The following is a 19,684-nucleotide window of genomic DNA, read 5'->3' on the forward strand; positions in this document are numbered from 1 at the left end:
ATCTGCAGAAGATACCTCAGCACAAGAGGCATTGGACTACTTTAAAGGAGTCCTTCCATTTTGGGGCCCTATGATGAACAGTAGGGATATCAGACTTCTCACACGAGTCGTGGAATCAACAATAAATGAAACAGCAGGAGCTCTGAGTAACATCACTGCAGAGCTCGCTGCTGACTGCCTTGTTACTCTTCAAAACAGAATGGTTCTTGACATCATCTTGGCAGACCGTGGTGGAGTTTGTACTTTGATCGGATCGAGCTGCTGCGTTTATATACCGGACAATGCCCCTACAGTGTATAAAGCTATTCAAAGGTTGCATACAATAGCGTCCACAATACACCAAGACGAAGGCACATGGTCCTTGCCAGACTGGCTTTGGGGCTTGATTTCCCAATGGGGCTGGAAGATACTAATATTCCTTTTTGTGCTAGCTGCTGTATTCCTCACCTGTTGTCTTTGTGTACAGTGCCTACCTGCTTTGTGCGGTTGCTGTATGGCATCCCTTGCACCCTGGCCTGTTCGCCCTCAACACACGGCTATGCTGTCCCTTGAGCAGGAGATAAAAGACCTTATGTCCATTAACATAGACACTGAATGATGTTCAAACTTGCCTCACAATGGCAAAAGGAGGGATTGAGAAAATGTACATAAACTTAATCATACACCATAGCTGCTAGGCATCTGTTTATCTTTATTATGTTGCCATGTGCTCGACAAACCTTCTGAACTTGGATGTTTGACCTTGTGCTCACAGCCTTGGGCTGCAATCTGCTTATCGCTGCCATTTACTTTTTCCAATCACAGTTCCGAGAATTGTCGTGCTTAATCAGTAACTGCCAGAACAGGTTCGTACAGGTCGTTGCCACCTCCTGCCAGCTGCATCTGTACCTTCTCCCACCACACATATCCCTGAAATATTCTGAAGGCCGCAGAGGACCTTGAATATGCTAGGGGTGGAGTTGTCCTCTGACTGAGCAGTTTTGTGTGTATATAAGGTTGGGTGCCCCGGAGTGAAGGGGCAGCCTCCGTAGGATAGCCACTTGACTGTCCTGGGACTCTGTATTAGCTCGAGCTATAATCCATGTAATAAACTTCTCTTTATTCCTCCAGTTGGTGACTCCGCCTGATTTATGTACTCCCTGCTAAACGGACCCTGAGGACAGGGGTGTCCCTCCACCGCTGGGAAGGAGACCCCGGGTGGGGGTCTAATCTTTCCTGGTTCCTCAACGGGGATATGGAAATAAGCTTCCTGCAAGTCCAACGCTACCATCCAGTCACCTGGGTTCAAGGCAGACAGGACCTGAGCCAGGGTGAGCATTTTGAACTTCTCCTTTTTGAGGAAGAGATCAAGGGCCTGAAGGTCTAGGATAGGACAAAAGCCCATGTCCTTTTTGGGTACCAGAAAGCAGTGAAAATAACAACCACAACCTACTTCTGGTGCAGGGAACCTCTCTATGGTTGCCTTGGCCAAGAGAGCCGTGACTTCCTCACGGAGAAGTGCCAGATGATCCTCTGGTAGACAGCAGTATCATGAAGGCATGGCCGGAGGAGCAGTTGCAAAAGGTATGGAGTAGCCCCTACAAGAGATCTGCAAAAAAACACCTGTCCGTAGTGATGGATTTCCAGTGGGGCAGGTGATGGCGAATCCTGCCGCCAACTGGTCTGGAGTGGGGGGGGCGGACTAGGAAGGCTTGGAGGCTGCAGCAGGGGTGGGGGAAGACTGGGCAGACCTCTGGTTCCCTGTCCCACAAGCCTGTGGAATTTTGCGTCCCCAGCCACGCAGGGGCTGAACAGCATGGATGGCAGTGTGGCTGGGAAATGGAAGCAACAGGAAGCCCCTGTTGGGGACCATGGGCAGTCAAAAGGCCAAGGGACAGAGCCGTAGCCCAGGAGTCCTTGAACCTCTCAAGCGCTGAGCCCGCCTTGTCTCCAAAGAGACGGGTGCCATCAAAGGGCATGTCCTTAAGGTTCTGTTGGACATTCCCAGAGAAACCAGATGTTCTCAACAAGGTGTCGCACCTCAAGGCCACTGTTGACGCAACCAGTCTACACAGAAAGTAGGTTGCTTCCAGCCCACATTGAATAGTGAACTACGCCTCGTCTCTCCCATCAGATACTGCTTAGGAGACGATAGTCCGGGCCTCCTCCGGTATCTGTGGCAAGACGTACGTTACCATATTCCACAGGGAGTGAGTATAAAGGCCCAAAGGGCAAGAGGTGTTCACTGACCCCAACTCCACACTGGAAGAAGAAAACATCATCTTCCCAAGTTAGTCCAGTCTCTTTGATTCCAAATCCGGAGGTGCGGAAGGGAATGCGCCTGATGACAAGGATGCCTGGATAACAAGGATCTCATGCGTGGGGTGTTGGGACAGGAATTTATGGTTGTTTGATGGTGGTGAGCGATCGTCCTGTTCACAGGAGCCCCTGTGCTGGGTCTGGACCAAGTACCCACAAGGACATCAGTGAGGGATTCATTGAAAGGAAGGAGTGGCTCAAATGTGGAAGCCCCTGGTTGAAGAACCTCCGTCAGGAGATTAGACCGGACTTCAAAAGTAGGCAGTTTGAGGCCAAGGACCTTAGCTGCCCTACTGATCACCATAGAATAAGTAGCTCTGTCCACCATAGCCATGGTAGGAGAAGAAAGCATGCCAGCATGTGGAGAAGTATCCAGCCCACTGGCCTCTCACAATTCCTGTGTCCAGTCCATATTAGGGTCGCCATGGTATTTATAAGGGTCCAGGGACCACTCCAATCCTTACCCGTGTTTATAACCATTAGAATAAGGGTCTGAATCCAACCTGGGGTGAAAAGCCCCCTTAGAAGTAGAGGGCGGCGTCGGCTGACACCGCTCCGACTCGGAGTCGTCAGGGATTAGGATCAGGGTCGACATCGATCGTGGGCACAACCGACATCAAGAGCATCAACGGTTGAACCGGCGGCGGGGAAAGTCTTGAAGGTACAACAAGCATCAGAAAGATCCAGTAGGGGATCCGGAGGGGACCTAAGTGGCCAAGGCCAGAGCCGCCGGTGCAGAACCCGAAAGGCCCCCAGCTGAACTCCACGTACCCAAAGCACCGAAGTGGGGGTCAGATGCCCAAAAATGAGACGCATGGCCTCATAGAACTATTTCAAATGGGCAGGGGCCGCTTCATCTCCCAGAAAATCTGGAAGGCCTAGTGGGTCGACGCTCCTCCCGCATTGCATCAGCTGAGCAACAGGGTGAAGTCAAAGGATGCCTATCCTTCTTCAACTTCTTCTTCTTACTTGAGTGACCTGAAGTGGAGGACGATGAGTGGTGGTGACTGTGAGCAGTCTCGAGACATTCCTCCCAAGCATGACCAGGATTGATGCAGAGTCGAGCGCTGAGCCACCATAAGCTTGAGGGAGCGCTCCCTCAAGGCCTTTGGGTGCATGGCCCGGCAGTCACAGCATGACTGTGTCACGGTTGTGCTCCAGGCACCACAAACAGACCCAGTGCGGATCCATCACCAACATCAAGCGGTGACAGGCCTCGCAAGGCTTGAAACCGGTCTTCGTGGACATCCTCGATGCACCAAAAACTCAAAAAAAGTGTTGAAGACTGTCAAAAATTGAACAGAGTAGCTCTCCCTGGATCACTGCATGGCACAGAAAGAAAGAACGGACGTCATCGCTCTGAGGTGGCGTCTATATACAACTCCCGACGTCATCACAGCGACCACGAGGTCAATGATGCCCACAGACTCGACCGACACCACCTAACGACGCACAAGGGTACTACTCGAAGAAAAATCTCCTGATCAAGTCTGACGCCTGTGGGAAATTCTAAGGTAAGGAATCTGCAACTAGAAGTCTTTAGCAGATAAAGTTAACTAATAATAGGTAAATCCTAAAGCAATTCCTAGTCAGAGCAATGACAAAATGAGTGTTGTTGATAAACCACCTAACTTTTACTGGTAGGATATTGAAGTAGCTGGTCCTCCTTTTGCTCACTCAACTAAAAAAGTTTGAGCAAGAGTAATGTTTGTACCAAAACGATTCACATGAAAACAGTCCAGGACTAAAGTCTCCTGAAGGCAGATAAAGTTAAATCTTGAAATGACAGCCACCCAATCAAGATTACTGTATTTAGTGGATATTCCTGCCACATTCGCGGGGCAAATGTTAATAATGCCCCATATATGTTCTTCTGAAGATTTTTTAGCTGGTTTGACCCAAGATTAGGTACCATTCTCGATGTCTGATTAGCATCCCCACTAACCCTAACCAGGACCTTCGAGGGAAAGGACACCAACTCATAAAGTCAGTCCAAGATATCAATGGACCTTAATCGTTCAAAACAATTATGGATTTTAACATTATGGGCCTGATTACAACTTTGGAGGTGTTAATCCGCCCCAAAAGTGACGGTAAAGTGAGGGATTTACCACCAGCCGTATTACAAGTCCATTATATCCAATGGAACTCGTAATACGGATGGTGGCATATCCGTCACATTTGGGACGGATTAACACCACCTCCAAAGTTGTAATCAGGCCCTATATGTCACATCAAACCACCTTTCAACCCCAGGGTCTCTTGATGAATCCCTCTAAAGGTTAAAATCATCTGGGTTCTAAGTAGCCCCATGGAACAACTGAAATGCATTCAAATTGTAATAAAGGGTGGTGTATTTTTTTTAGAGAATTAAACTTTCAAAAGATGGCTTCCTAAAATTAACAATCTAATCCCCATCACATGATTTTTTTCGAACACCCAATCCAAATGACCCTTCAGACTGTCAAAATCTTTTTATTAAGCCAGTCAGTGTTGCCAACTAGGCAAGAGTCAGTTAACTGTTTCATTTTTCAGCCCCTACCTAAGGCGAGGCATAGTTATGAGGGAGGCACTGGACATTTTTGTAGTATTAGAACATATGGGTTTGCCTGCAGAGGCAAATGTAGATTGGAATCATTTATCAAGGGACCCGGACGTATTTTCAGGACTAGGTTAGAATTATTACTCCCCTTAATGTGTATGACTGCCATATTTCTAAGAGACAATGTTCCTGTACAGATTCTACTTTCCCATGCCCTGCCATTATCCTGAGATGTATTTCTTTTGTCCACATCTCCTTCCCTCTTCAGGTGGAATCGTATGTCTTGCAAGACAAGTTGGTGGTATCACAGGCCTGGTAGAGACAGAAGTGGAAGGAACTATATTATAATCAGATTTATCCTCTGAACCAGAGGGATGAACAAGTTTATTCATCAAAGTCCCTTGAGTGTTTATAAACTCAAGCAAAGGAGAGAAGCCATTTTTGAAGGATTTGACTTAGGCCACTATGATGTCACAGTTTGTCTTTAGAAGATTTTCCAACTTCAAAAGACAATCGCCCCATTTCTGTGTAGGATAATGGACGGGTGAAGAATATTCGATCATCACAGGATTATCCTAAACATTATTTGTTAAATGAGTGGATTGAGCCAAAGAACTATGCATACAGTTATCCCTGACACAACATATCTGCTTAGGATCTTTCTTTCTCTTAGTTGCGGGCGAGCAGCTCAGGATAGCAGTGGAAACAACACTTGAATCAATGTTACATTTTTCATCAAACACAGGTTCTCATTCAGAAGTAATTATTTCCTAGTGGGCTCATAGACTTTGATTTTAATTAGTTGATGGGTCATAAGCTACAATGTGTTTGGATGAAATTAATCACCCCCCCCCAACTGATTCGATTTATGAGTTAATAATACTCAGAGTTTGTAAAATAGCCAGTTATATAGAAGGCCACATGACCTCTTTGGCCACAGTGTTTGCAGAAGAAGTTAGTTTGTGCTTATCCATGGCCAGTAACCAAAGATCCAAAGAAAGAAGGGAGAGAAGACCTACCTCAAATGTGGGTGACGTGGACTTTAGGAGAGTGGCCCTGCCCAGCCTCCTCTGGGCTCTGATGGGTGCAGATGAGCCCACTTTCAGCCCTGTCTTGCCCCAGGCATGTGCCCATACGCGGCCCATGCTGCGGGCGCCCCAGCAGTCAAGCAACTTGGGTGAGGGAGTGCCTCCTCCAAGGCTCAGTGATGTGTTCTGGGCAGTTTGACATCTCACAGCAGCAACAACACTCTTGCCATGGGGAGTTCCAGCACTTAAGGAGCGCATTTAAAGGAGCCCCTCCTCCTGCCCTCAGAGATAGATTCTGAGGGTTGGAGATCCCCACACAGCAGTAACACCTGTGCTGCGGGCAGTCCCAGCACCCACGTAGCAGATGTAAAGGAGCTTCTCCTTCTAGGCTCAGTGTTGGATTCTAGGGGTTAGAGTCCCCCACACAGCAGCAACACCCACGCTGCAGGCAGTTCCAGTTCTCAAGCAGTGCATGTGAACATGCTCCTCCCACTGGGTTAAGTGATGAATTCTTGGAGTCAGAGTCCTCCACACAACAGCAGCAAGACTCAAAAGCAATAAAAATGTATATTTTAATCACATGCTCATATTTAAAATCCTAGGAAGATTCAGTTTAAGCAAGTCAACTCTGGAATTATGACTGGGGTCCTCAAAAGCAAGTCTAGAACAGGAAACACAACCAAAAAATGACAATGAAGAGCACACATGATAAGCATGGCTTCCCTGAGAGTAAATACCACTCGGTTTTTCCAAATCAATCCAGAGTTTCAGTCTTTCCAGAGTGAATTGAGTGGGAGCAAATATCAGGGCATTTCAGGGGTCCATTAAAATCAGGACTCCATTAGATTCTCACTTGCTTCTTCTAGAGCTCATCAAGAGGATTGAAGTTCCTCTAATAGGATTCAGCACAAAAACTTCGGGTTTAGATTGGCAAATCTGGTACCTGAGAACAAGAAGTAGCAGTTACAAATGGATCCCTTCTCTCAAACAGAGTGTTGGGGCTTCAATCACTGTTTTAAGGTCAGTACAATAGGTCATGACCTCTGCTGCCCTCTTCCAACAACAGCAGCGGACCACCTAGAAACCACTAAAGCATGGGTTTGTTACTGAAAAGCAAAATAGGAATGGCCCTGAACCACAAGTAGTTTTCTCTGAAACACATTAGGGTCACAGTTTGTTTTTCGACTTGACCACTTTTATCATGCTTGGAATGGAGGAATCAGGCATGCAAAATCATTGTCAGTCACCTCTTTGATCTGGTGGTCCTGTGGCCAACAGACCTCCGGTTAAAAGCTTTATGCTGGCAGAGTCAGTAGAGTCCCCATGTTCGGAAACTCATAAGTTTCCCACCACTAATGAGGAGTGGGGATCACACTTGGGGGCTAGGAGGAAACCTAGGCAATTTGAGGCAGAGCTCCTGCTCCGCTACACACTAAATGACTTACTAAGTCTCAAAAGAGTGAAACCTCAAACAGAAGACAGACAATGTATTCCTACATCAAAGATACTGAATTTCTAAAATGTGTAGCTTTTAGAAGGTGATAGTCAACTACTTAAAAGTTCACAGGTTCTGCTATAAATGCATTCAAATATTTTTTATTTGAAAAACTTGTTATTCATTTTTATTTTAACCATATAACTCCCACAGTTGGCACATTACAAATAGCTGGTAGCTTAAAGGTACAGCAAGACATTGTATATTGACCATGATTTTGCCATTACAGGTTATACAAAAGCACTGTTTTCATCTGGAAGCATCGTGGTATTTTTAACTAATTTCATTCTGACTTCCATATTTTTTTAAAATAACTTATTGATTTGCACGACTTTGCAATTAATCACCTAATATAATGAAAGCAAACTTCATCGTTGGCCTGCTGTCATAGACTAAGCAGCTCTGTAACTCTGAAGAAGCCCCCGCTCAGCTTTTAACCATCAATCCAAAACGGATTTGGGTATGAGTTATGGGAGAAACCATATCATACTCTATGCCTGTTCTACTTCTGACTTTTGATTTAGGTCTTCTAATAACAAAAATGTATGTATTTTCCTTCCTGAGTCGCATGAAGCAATGTATGTTGAGACAGCGTTAGAAGCTGCACTTTGTGACCCAAATGTCATTTTAACCAACCAATCGTGCAACACAATTACATTTATAATTACAATTTTCCTTCCTAGTTTTCTTTGCATGCACCACAACGCTTGTAAATAACAGTAGTAAAAAACGCTTAAAATAACCTTGATGTATTCACTCCACTGCTGCAAAAGTATCTGATGTCCACCTTTGACACGACTGAACAGTTGGTACAGTAGCGTAATATCCGGGATTCGGTTTTCATGTAGCAAGTTATCAAGTCCTGACATCAAAAGAACAGCAACAGAGCATTTATAGCAGTCAGTAAATATATAGGAGTTAACATTTTCCACAACTTACATTTTGTCTTTGACAAGATTCAACAATCAAACTAGAATTTAATTATTCGCATTAAGCTTTATTTTTAACATAAACAAACACTTGTAATGAGGTAGCTTATCGTTAGAATCGTGCAAAATGTGATACCAACATGAACTTTACACAGGGCTTAATAAGGTAAAAAATGAGTGATGATAGAGACCCCAAAAATCATATGGCTACTTTCACCATATAACGTTTTGAAAGAAAATGTCCGTAGCTATTATTTGTAAAGCAATTATGAATGTAATGTTAGGCATCCCTCACATCATTTCACACGTTTTCTGGTCGGGAATGCCAAAAGTGGTACAACGTCTGCATTTTAGTTGACCCCTGATGAAGTCTGAGAAATTTTTAATTAACCCAGTAAGGAAATACCTTATGATGTAAATAAAAAAGTATGTTGTAATGACCTTGTAAACTAAAATTATTTTTTGTTGTTGCAGGTTTCTAAAATTGTGAAAAGCTTATATGCTGTCAATGAGTAAAAATGTCTACCAAAAGAAGATGTAAATTTATAAATATTAATGAAGAGTTTATGTCTAGTACACAAAATGTTGAAACTGAGATCAAATGGGAACTGTGTGTATTGTGTCAACAAGATTTACCAGATGTTTTAGCGTGTCCAGCTAATAGTAAACGTTCTAATAAAGGAACTGAGTACAAAGGTTTACTTAACTACCTGTTAGCTTTTAACAGAATGAAAGGACTTCCATCAATCATCAAGACAAAATTGTAAAAAAAAAAAAAAAAAACCATGATGCAGTTGAAAAATTGTTAAACGAAAACTATGGAAAATTCCATAAAACAATGTAGAAATACATTTGACAAACACAAACTTGCAAGGTTTAAAAAAAAAAAATCTAAACTAGTTAAAGACAGTTTTCAAGAGAGTACTTCAAGGTGTAACCGTGCTTTATTTATAGTTGGTGAATTGAAAGCTATGTGTTTCTTCTGTGACAAAGTCAGGGGCAGAGCTTATAAATGTATGTACACTTGAATTGAGTAATCAAATTTGAGATGCTGCAGTTGCATTTAGTGACTCGAAAAGAGTCACCAAACTAAGTTGTGGTGATATGGTTGCAACCGAAGCGAAGTACCACAAAAAAGTCTTGTTAGTGTTCAAAACCGGCTTCATCAAATACAGAACAAAGAAAAAAGTGAACACAAATTGAAATTAATCTATGGCATGGTATTAGGTGAAAGTGTAAACTATTGCAAAGATACACTTGGAAATTCTGAAGTTATCTCACATCAAACCACTCATAGTTTGTCATATGACAGAATTAGGTGTAGAAAATGGAGACCTATTTGTACACAGTACTCGATTTAAAGAAAAGATTCTTGCTTTCATACCAGAACTTACAGCTGACCCAAAAGGTAGAGATATTCTTATAATACGCAAAAAAGATATATGAGATAATATATTCAGTATCTGTAAACAAAACGGTATTCAGGATGATGTCTGCCTAAAAAGAAATGTTTCAACTTCAAGTAGATCAATTTAGAGGACAATCAGAACAAAACTGCCATGAAGTCAGTAGAGACTTCTATACTAAATCGAATATGAATGATTATGGAAGGCTGTAACATTTCAAATGACAGCACAGTAAATGATAAAAGGAGTTCAGCTTTTTCAGTCTCGCAACATCTCTGGCAACACTCAATTTGTAAATGATGTTAACCGCTTTGCTGTCATGCCTTTTCCCCCCTCAGGTGCCACGCCTTTTTGTGGCTATTTGGGGCAGTTTGAACTTAGGCCCTAATAACATTTTTTCCACATAAGCTACCCATGCCAAATTTGCGTCCTTTTATTCCAAAATCCTAGGGATTCTAGAGGTACCCAGAGTTTGTGGGTTCCCCTGCAGGAGACCGAGGAGACCACGAATCAGCCAAAATTCAGCAAAACATTTCTTTAGTTTTAACAAAAAATAGGAAAAAAAGGCTGCAGAAGGAAGCTTGTGGTTTTTTCCCCTGAAAATGGCATCAACAAAGGGTTTGCTGTGCTACAATCACCATCTTCTCAGCTTCCAGGAACAGGCAGACTTGAATCAGAAAACCACATTTTTCAACACAATTTTGGCATTTTACGGGGACATACCCCATTTTTACTATTTTGTGTGCTTTCAGCCTCCTTCCAGTTAGTGACAGAAATGGGTGTGAAACCAATGCTGGATCCCGGACAGCTAAGCATTTCTGAAAAGTAGACAAAATTCTGAATTCAGCTAGGGGTCATTTGTGTAGATCTTTCAAGGTTTTCCTACAGAAAGTAACAGCTAAAATAAAAAATGTTACGTCTGCTGGACTGTTCTGGTTGTGGGGATATTTAGGGCTTGTAGGTTCATCAAGAACCTTAGGTACCCAGAACCAGTAAATGAGCTGCACCTTGCAATGGGTTTTTGAATGTATACCAGGTATACAGCAATTCATTCGGTGAAATATAAAGAGTGAAAATCGGTAGCAAGAAAACCTTTGTATTTCCAAAATAGGCACAAGATAAGGTGTTGAGAAGCAGTGGTTATTTGCACATCTCTGAAGTCCTGGGCCCCCATAATAGCTTGTGAATTACAGGGCATTTTTCAAATAGACATCTTTTTTCTGTCTTACATTTGGAAGGAAAAAATGTAGAGAAAGATAAGGGGGAATAACACTTGTTTTGCTATTCTGTGTTCCCCCAAGTCTCCCGATAAAAATGGTAGCTCACTTGTGTGGGTACGCCTAATGCCCACGACAGGAAACGCAACATGGACACATCACATTTTTACATTGAAATCTGACGTGTTTTCTGTAAAGTGCCTAGCTGTGGATTTTGGTCTCTAGCTCAGCCGGACAAAGGAAAATACCAAACCTGTGCATTTTTTAGAACTAGACACATAATGGAATCCAGGATGGGGTAACTTGTGGGGCTCTCACCAGGTTCTGTTAGCCAGAATCCTTTGCAAACCTCCAAATTTGGCAAAAAAACACTTTTTCCTCACATTTCGGTGACAGAAAGTTCTGGAATCGGAGGAAAGCCACAAATTTCCTTCCAGCCAGCATTCCCCCAAGTCTCCTGATAAAAATAGTACCTCACTTGTGTGGGTAGACCAAGTGCCCACTACAGGAAATGCCCCAAAACACAACACGGACATACCACATTTTCCCAAAGAAAACGGACCTGTTTTTTGAAAAGTGCCTAGCTGTGGATTTTGGCCTCTAGCTCATCAGGCATCTAGGAAAACCTAGCAAACCTTAACATTTCTGAAAACTAGACACCTAGAGGAACCCAGGATGGTGTAACATGTGGCGCTCTCACCAGGTTCTGTTACCTAAAATCCTTAGCAAACCTCAAAATTTGGCAAAATATAAATACTTTTTCGTCACATTTCGGTACTGTAAAGGTCTGGGATCGGAGGGGAGCCTCAAACTTCCTGCCACCCAACATTCCCCCACACCTCCCGATAAAAATGGTACCTCACTTGTGTGGGTAGGCCTAGGAAATGCCTCAAAACACTACGTGGACACATCAAAATTATGAAATACGAAACTACCTGTTTTTGGTCCTCGGCTCAGCAGCCATCTAGGGAAACCTACCAAACCCAGATATTTCTGAAAAAATAGACACCCGAGGGAGTCCAGGAAGGTGTGACTTGCGAGGATCCCCCATTTTTTTCTTACCCAGAATCCACAGCAAACCTCAAATTTAGCTAAAAAAAAAAAAAAAAAAAAAATCACATTTTTCACACATTTCTGTGTGGGATCACCACACCGGTACAAATTTCCTACTGCCCAATGTTCCACTCAGTCTCCCAAAAAAAAGGGTACCTCACTTGTGTAGGTGGGTCAAGTGTCAAAATTGAGGGGGAACCAAAGCAGGTCCAAAAGTGCAGTTTGAAAAAAAACATTTTTTAGGCTGACAAGTGCAGCAGAATTTTTATTAGTATAGATGTGACAATGCTGGGTGGTAGGAATTTTGTGGATTCCTGCAGATTCCGAAAGGTTCCATCACAAAAATGTGGGATTTGAAGCAAAGTTGGAGGTTTGCAGGGCATTGTGCGTAAGAAAATGGTGCTGGCGCATGTGAAGCACACCAACCTGGGCTCACTCAGATGTTTAGTTCTCAGATGTGTTTAGGTCTCCTAGATATTTTCTACATGGCAGCATCCCAAAGTGCAGCCCTCACCATTCCAAGTGCGCCGATTCTGAAAGTTAGACAAGCTCTCATGGCCCAAATGTAAAACCAAAACCCCAAATAATCAAACGTCCTCTTGCTTGCCGTTGGGATAAGATCTTTTAGTGTGCAGCGGAGGGCTGAAAGACTGTTACCCCCTTCAGCTGGGGTGGGAGGGAATAACCATGCCCATACTGGCTGGTAGCCACCAACCTACTTTTTTTGTATTTTTTTTATTCACTGGCATCTAGTAGGCTTTCTGCCCCCCAGGGAGTGGATCGGGGGTAATTGCCCCATCTGCCCACCGGTGGGCAGAACAACTTTGTCCCCATTTATTTGGGGTGGGGATATGGCCATACCCCCACCCTCTTTTTAAAAAAAATAATTCTTCCCTTGTGTCTAGTGGGCTTTCTGCCCACCTTGGGGGCAGATGAGCCTTACAAAAATAGGCCGATCTGCCCCCCAGGGGGGCAGAAAGGCTCAAATAAATTTGCCTCCCAGGGGAGCGACCCTTGCCTAAGGGGATGCTCCCCTTGTGTGAAATTGGTGCAAAAAAAAAAATCCTGGTGTCTATTGGTTTCTGCCCCCCTTGGGCCTAATTAAAAAAGGCTAATCTACCCCCAAAGGAGGCAGAAATGGACTAAAATAAATTTTCCCCTCAGGGGAACGGCCCTTGCCTAAGAGGTCCCTCCCCTTTTTTTAAAATTGTCACAAAAAAAAAAAAAGAATCCCTGATTTCTAGTGGTTTCTGCGTCCCTTGGGGGCAGATTGTCCTAATAAAAATCGGCTGATCTGCCCCCAAGGGGGGCGAAAATGGCCTGAAAACTATTTCCCCTCCTAGGGGAGCGACCCTTGCCTAAGGGGTCGCTCCCCACGTCTAAAAACAAAAAAAAAAATCCCAGGATTGTAGTGGCTTGTGGGGGCAGATCAGCCTAATTAAAATAGTAAGGGAAGAAAAGGCCCATAGAATAAATTGTCCCCTGGGAAGCACCCTTGCCTAAGGGGTCACTCCCTTTGTAAAAGGGAACACAAAAAAACTAAACTCCCTGGTGTCTAGTGGGCATTCCCAAAGCCTTTCTTTTCCTTTTCATGCCTCCCTGACCTCCCCTGCACCCGTACCAAGGAGAAACTAATCTGTTTCTCCTCAGTCGCGCAGGAAACTGATCTTCCAGCATGATTGGAGGCGACCTCTGATGAAGTCAGTGTGCGATCGCGTACTGATGTCATCAGATGTCACAGGGGTTGGGGTGGAACCGGGGGGGGGGCCTTGGGTGGAGCGCCGGCCTGGTGCGTGACGTAACGGTTACATCATGGGCACCCGAGCGGTGCTGCCCAGGATGTAACCGTTACGTCCCAGGCACCAAAGGGGTTAGGGAACTTACACAAGTACTTTTTCATGTTAACAGAAATTCTAATGCCGGAGGTATTGGTGAAAATCCTGTGAATATTGCATCCAACTTACTCATGAGTGATAATGCAAATAAATCTATGTACATTGCGGACAACAAGGGGAGAACTCAATATGGAAATATTGTTAAAGAATGCCTGGTATGCTGAGAAAATTCTATTTTTGAACCCATTCTTAGAAACAAGCTATATTTCATAAGGTAGTCCAAAAATCATTGAACCACAAAGTATCCATCTTAAAAAGCGACTGCTCACTTTTCACTAGACTGTATATTGCTTGCCAACATAGAGAAGGAGATTTAAACGAATTTTTTGCCCAAAGGATCTTGATTACCTCCCCCATCACTTTCTGAGGGAGGATTGTTGCGAAAAGAGACAAAGTCCGACAACTCTTGTTTGGAAAAGCTTAATGGTGCTGTAGATAAGATGAATAACATTTCAAACACTGCCGCGGTCTATGGCGCTGAGGTCTGGCGTTGTTCCAAAACTAGCAAGTTATCTATGGGGGAAAATAATTTTGTAAGATCGCTCTTGGCATGTCCTCGTAGCACGCCCTTCGTTCCAGTGTTTTTGGACCTAGGGTTCCCCCACATTTCTGATGTAATAGCTTTAAGGCCTTTAACCTTTTGGGTTCGCATCTGGACTACCCCTGAATTAGATATATACAAGGAGTCTTTGCAAGACTTATTGGCTAGACCAAACGTACTTTCTTATCCCTTGGTTCAAGTATATTTCGGAATGGTTCCATACCTTGGGACTCAGATTATTAGGCTGGCTCCAGAAATCACTAAGGAGGGTTCACAAGGACCACTTAAAATCAGTTTATTGGTCCCATGTTAGGGAAGAATATCTGTTATGTACTTCACATGGTAGGCTGACGTCTCAATTTCTCGATTACAAGTGGTTTCCCCACTTTGAACCCTTCTTGGATTTAATTACTGATCAACTAAGTAAAAGTTTGTATGTTCGGTTCAGGTATGGATGCCTCCCTCTGAAGTCCTTCTCCAGTTCAAGGTGCTCCACCCCGCTATCTGATCAATACCCAAGCTGTAACGGTTCTGTGGAAACTGTAGTGCACTTTATGTTTTTTTGTCCTGCCTATGGCACTGCCCAGCGGAAATGGCTCTGTCCCGCTTGCAGAAATATGGGGTTGAGAACGTGCAAAGATGCCCTAAGGTTGATGTTGAGAGATTGCTCCTCTTTCCTAACTTGTGCGGTCAGCAAGTTCCTTGCGTCCGCCTGGCACATACGTACACATTTTTTAAAAGATCACAGTGATTTGTTATTAATTGAACCCTGATTCTAATTTATTTAATTCACTAGTTTAATTCACTAGTTTTACTCATTGAAATTTTTATAAAATTATTGATGAGGAAGTTAAAGGCAGCCAATAATAAGGAATTCTGAAATTTCCCCCTCATATATAGGATGGGAGACGCATATGAAGATTTATATCTACATTTTCTCTTTTGTACACTCGCAGATCTCTCATTTTATTTTTATCTCATCCTCATTATTTACGTTTTAATCTTGTTACTATATATTTATTATGTATAGATCGTGGTTTTATTGTTGTAAGTTATTGCTTTGATGGTTTGATTAGACCGAATAAAGCTTGTGTGACTTGAATAACATTTCAAACACTGCAAGTTGTGCTATTCTGAATGGATCAGCAATAATCCATTTTTTTAAAACCCGACAATGTATGCAATTGTCAAGACTACAGCACCAATATATTCCAGCCTTATGTAATGAACATATTTTACAAATCGAAATGAGTAGACATAGTATTTAACCATTACATAGAGGGCTCTCTGGAAAAGGAAGAAAGAAATAGGCAATGTTTTAGTCCACACTATTGTGTAAAAGGTTCAACAAAGAAAATAAAAAACTGGGTGACGTTTCTACAAAATGAAGCTAACAAAAATGATATGTTCCAATTCTTGGCTTCTAACTTTTTGAGTCTCTAGATACCAGAGGGTAAAATTGTAGCACTGACAAAGGATGATAACGTGGTTAATATTCCCAAAAATCTGAATCTATCTGAACTCAGACCATGTTATCTAGAAGAAAATGATACCAGAATACTGGTACATGCAAAACATGCTAGTGAAAGTGGTCAGAAGTCTATAACTATACATACTGTTGATTCCAATGTAGCAGTTATTGCTCTTATTGCATTTTGCAGCTTAAATCTTTCGAATTTGGGGATTGATTTTGGTATTGGGAAACAGCAAAGGCTACTGCATACCTAGGAGTATGCTAATAAACTTGGCAAAACTGTTCGTGATGGTATTTTATTTTTCTATGCATTTACAAATTGCAACACTATCTGCATTTGCAGGTCAAGGCAAGAAAACAGGTTGGGAAACGTGGTAAAATGTTCAGGCTGTCACAGAAACATTTATCGAGCTCTCTGATTGCCCACCATATATTTCAAATAAGTTTGTCAGCTTCAGCAATTTGTAATTAGATTATACAATAAGAACATTAACACAGATTCTGTTAACGAGTGTCAAATAATGATGGTGACCAAACTTAATCCAGGGATGTGGAAATAGTGATGGTGACCAAACTTAATCCAGGGATGTGGAATTCCTATCGCCCGACGCCCGGGACATCTTGTTTGGGGTCAAGGGCAACAAGTTTTTATGTTTACTTTGTCCTTGGGACAAGTAGGCCCAACCCCCTGCAGCACAAACCCTTTGGCTGCCTGTTTACAGAGAGTGGAACTCTCTGCAGTTGAGGTAATGTGTTTCCAAAAGAAAATGCTGTTCGAACTTGTATTTATGGTTCATTATTTGAAAGCCTTCATTATTAGGGTGAGTGCTGTAAATAAATGTTTTAAGGTCACACTTCACTACTGACGTTGGTTCCAGTACCAAAAAAAAACATGTACACACATGTTTGAAAAGTTTAGGCTAAGAGGCTAAGTATAATGCTCCCAGAATGCTCTCTGATTATATGCAAATGAAGTGTCATTTAGTAAAATGTGTTGATGCATGCTAGTATTTCCCAAAAATATTTCTAATAGAAAATCAGTGTAACCATTTTCAACACGATTATGGGAAGCATGAAAATAAACAAACACTGACAAAGCCAACTGATCTGACATATTTTTATAAGTCTTTTAGTTTCATCAATGCGTGTCTTGTTTTGACATGGCTTTTGTAACACTTTTTTGTTGTGGGAGCTACCAGGCCCTCAACATTGTAACAAACACTGGCAAAACCCCCCCAAAAAGTTTTTGAACTCTAAAAGCACACGTTGCCACCAGCAGCATAACAAAGGCCCCGCAGCCGCCCTCCGGGGGGCCCCTTCAGCACAGCACCTGCCCTGAGTGAATCTGGAGAGGGGGCTCCTCCATGTTCTTTGCAAAGGGGCACCCTCCAGTTTCGTTACGTCACTGATTGCCACTGTAGTTCCTGACACTGAACAAAACTACTTTGTGTGGCAATATGCTCCTTGTGGAAGAGCAGAATGCGATCACTCACAGTAAAGCCAGCCGAAAGAGAGAGAAATAGAAGTTTAATAAAAACAAAATGTCTTTGTTAACACAAGACCTAATTAGGGACCAAGACCCAACATGTAGGTAGCTTTTTGCATGTCGCAAACAGCGACTTTCGCTGTTTGCGACGTGCAAAAAGCACATTGCGATGCACAAACCCAGTTTTGCGATTCAGTAACCTGGTTACCGAATCACAAAACGGATTTGCGACTCGCAATTAGTAAGGGGTGTTCCCTTCCTAATTGTGACTCGCAGTGCAATGTAGGATTGTTTTGTGACCGCGAACGCGGGCGCAAACCAATCGCAGTTTGCACCCATTTCAAATGGGTGCTAACACTTTCACAAAAGGGAAGGGATCCACATGGGACCCCTTCCCCATTGTGAATGTCACTGTAAACATTTTTTCAGAGCAGGCAGTGGTCCTGCTCTGTCTCCAGCAGGCCACCCTTCGCGAGGGGGTCGCAAATTGCGACCCACCTCATGATTATTCATGAGGTGGGCATTTGCGAAGCCCTTGCGAATCACAGATGGTGTCAAGGACACCATCCTACATTCGGATTTGCGACTCGCAATTTGCAGGTCACAAATCTGAACCTACCTACATGTGGCCCCAAATTTTTAAAGAAAGTCACAAAAGTGCACCCATGGTATATGTCGTACCCCTGTAAAATATTTGTGAACTGTATTTTAGCATGGGTAAATACGATGTGTAGATTTGCTCATGTGAAAATCTATTGAGCATTTGCAAGTTCATTTTCCCTCCAGCCACTTTCTTCCCAACTCTGGAAGAAGTTCTAATTCTGCCATTGTCCGGAGTAAATGTCCAACCTTTCTTATTATGGGAAAATATTAGAGAGAAGCTGGTAAAAATCTTTAAAACATGCAGGTTAGTAGGTTTGCAGACTCAAAGGCATTTTAGCCCTGGAACTATTGCTTACTGCTTCCTCCAGCCCCAGTATGCAGATCTGCAGAAAGGTGGCAAAATAAGGAAATTGCTACAGTAGGGATTGAAACTGCAAGTATTCAAGCCCTACTATGGTAGTAGCCCTGGCATAATCAGAGAGGCTATTAATTGCTGCCGTAATTTGTCGCCACACTACATGGCACCAAAGGGACAAGTAGATCTTTTTACAGGACAAGTAGATTTGAGAAGCAACCTGTCCCCTGGACAAGTAGATATTTTAATAAATTCCACACCCCTGTTAATCGCTCTTTAGAAAATGTGCCACCAAATGAGGCTGCTCTTTTACAGCACAGCAAGAGTGCTATTTTCCAAACAGATTATGTGTGGTCTCCGTGGTGGAATGTGTATCCTGATATACCTGATCCATCTTATTGGGGATGGCAGAGGGAAGATTCTGGATATGAACCTCTGTGGTTACTTTTGCCTGATGCTTCAAAATACTGGAAGGAACTTGTTAAGTGTGGCTGTAAAATATTTTATACCCATGCTTATAAATCTAAACAATTGTTTCTTCCATGGACTGGTCTTTGTATTTGTGAGGACAATGCAATCAGGAGGACATGTTTTAGAAGACTGACCAAATTGTAACCTTGAAAAAAACTGCTTGACTAAAATAACAATAAACAATAATAACAACAATATCATTTGTATAGTTATTCTTTTTCAATAATTTATTTAAATGTTACAAAATCAGTTTTTATATTACAACAAACAATATAGCAAACAAATGCAGGGTGTCACCTCTATATGGGGTCCAACAGCCCCTAAAATAGTAACAACATAAACTAGACAATTTTTGATGAAACATGGTTTTTGTTTGAAATGTTTATCTTTAGCCGTTCAAAAGTTCAGGGGGGTGAGCAAGTGATGTGGAACACCCTGTATGTCTACTATATATCTACATAATTATCACAGTGTACTATTAGTCAATTAAATTGTAAAAAAATTTAAATCCTTGGCTAAAAAAAATTACAATTATGTGCTGGAAGACAAATGTCACATTTATGATAATTTACTGGCCCTTGCGGTGGGTATTTTGTATTATGACATCACAAACCTAAAATTGGGGGTGGGGGGGGGTGTCAGATTTTGGGGGTCTATATCAAAATTTACTGACTACCTAACACTGTGTTAAGTGCCTTATTAGTATCACATGATGCACGATTCTGGTGGTTTTTGACTTTAAGCTATCTCACTATTGAGCACGATTGACAAAGATTTTGCCTTTACTACTATTATTGCTTTCATGGCTTACTCCTGACTTTGAGTATTACAACATAATACACTTACTCAAAACACTCTGTGGATCAGGCCCTTCATAGCTAAAGCCCTGGG

General features: G+C 42.6%; 1 protein-coding gene across 1 annotated transcript in view; it reads right to left on the reverse strand.

Moving 5' to 3' along the window:
• CUL4A (cullin 4A) overlaps window positions 1-19,684 on the reverse strand; it is a 635,676-nt gene that overhangs the window by 347,005 nt on the left and 268,987 nt on the right. Inside the window, exon 10 of the mRNA XM_069204675.1 lies at window positions 8,107-8,225. Coding sequence (XP_069060776.1) covers window positions 8,107-8,225 — 119 coding nt within the window. The remainder of the gene's footprint in view (window positions 1-8,106; window positions 8,226-19,684) is intronic.

The sequence above is a fragment of the Pleurodeles waltl genome, chromosome 8 (genome assembly GCF_031143425.1).
Source record: "Pleurodeles waltl isolate 20211129_DDA chromosome 8, aPleWal1.hap1.20221129, whole genome shotgun sequence".
Taxonomy (NCBI): domain Eukaryota; kingdom Metazoa; phylum Chordata; class Amphibia; order Caudata; family Salamandridae; genus Pleurodeles; species Pleurodeles waltl.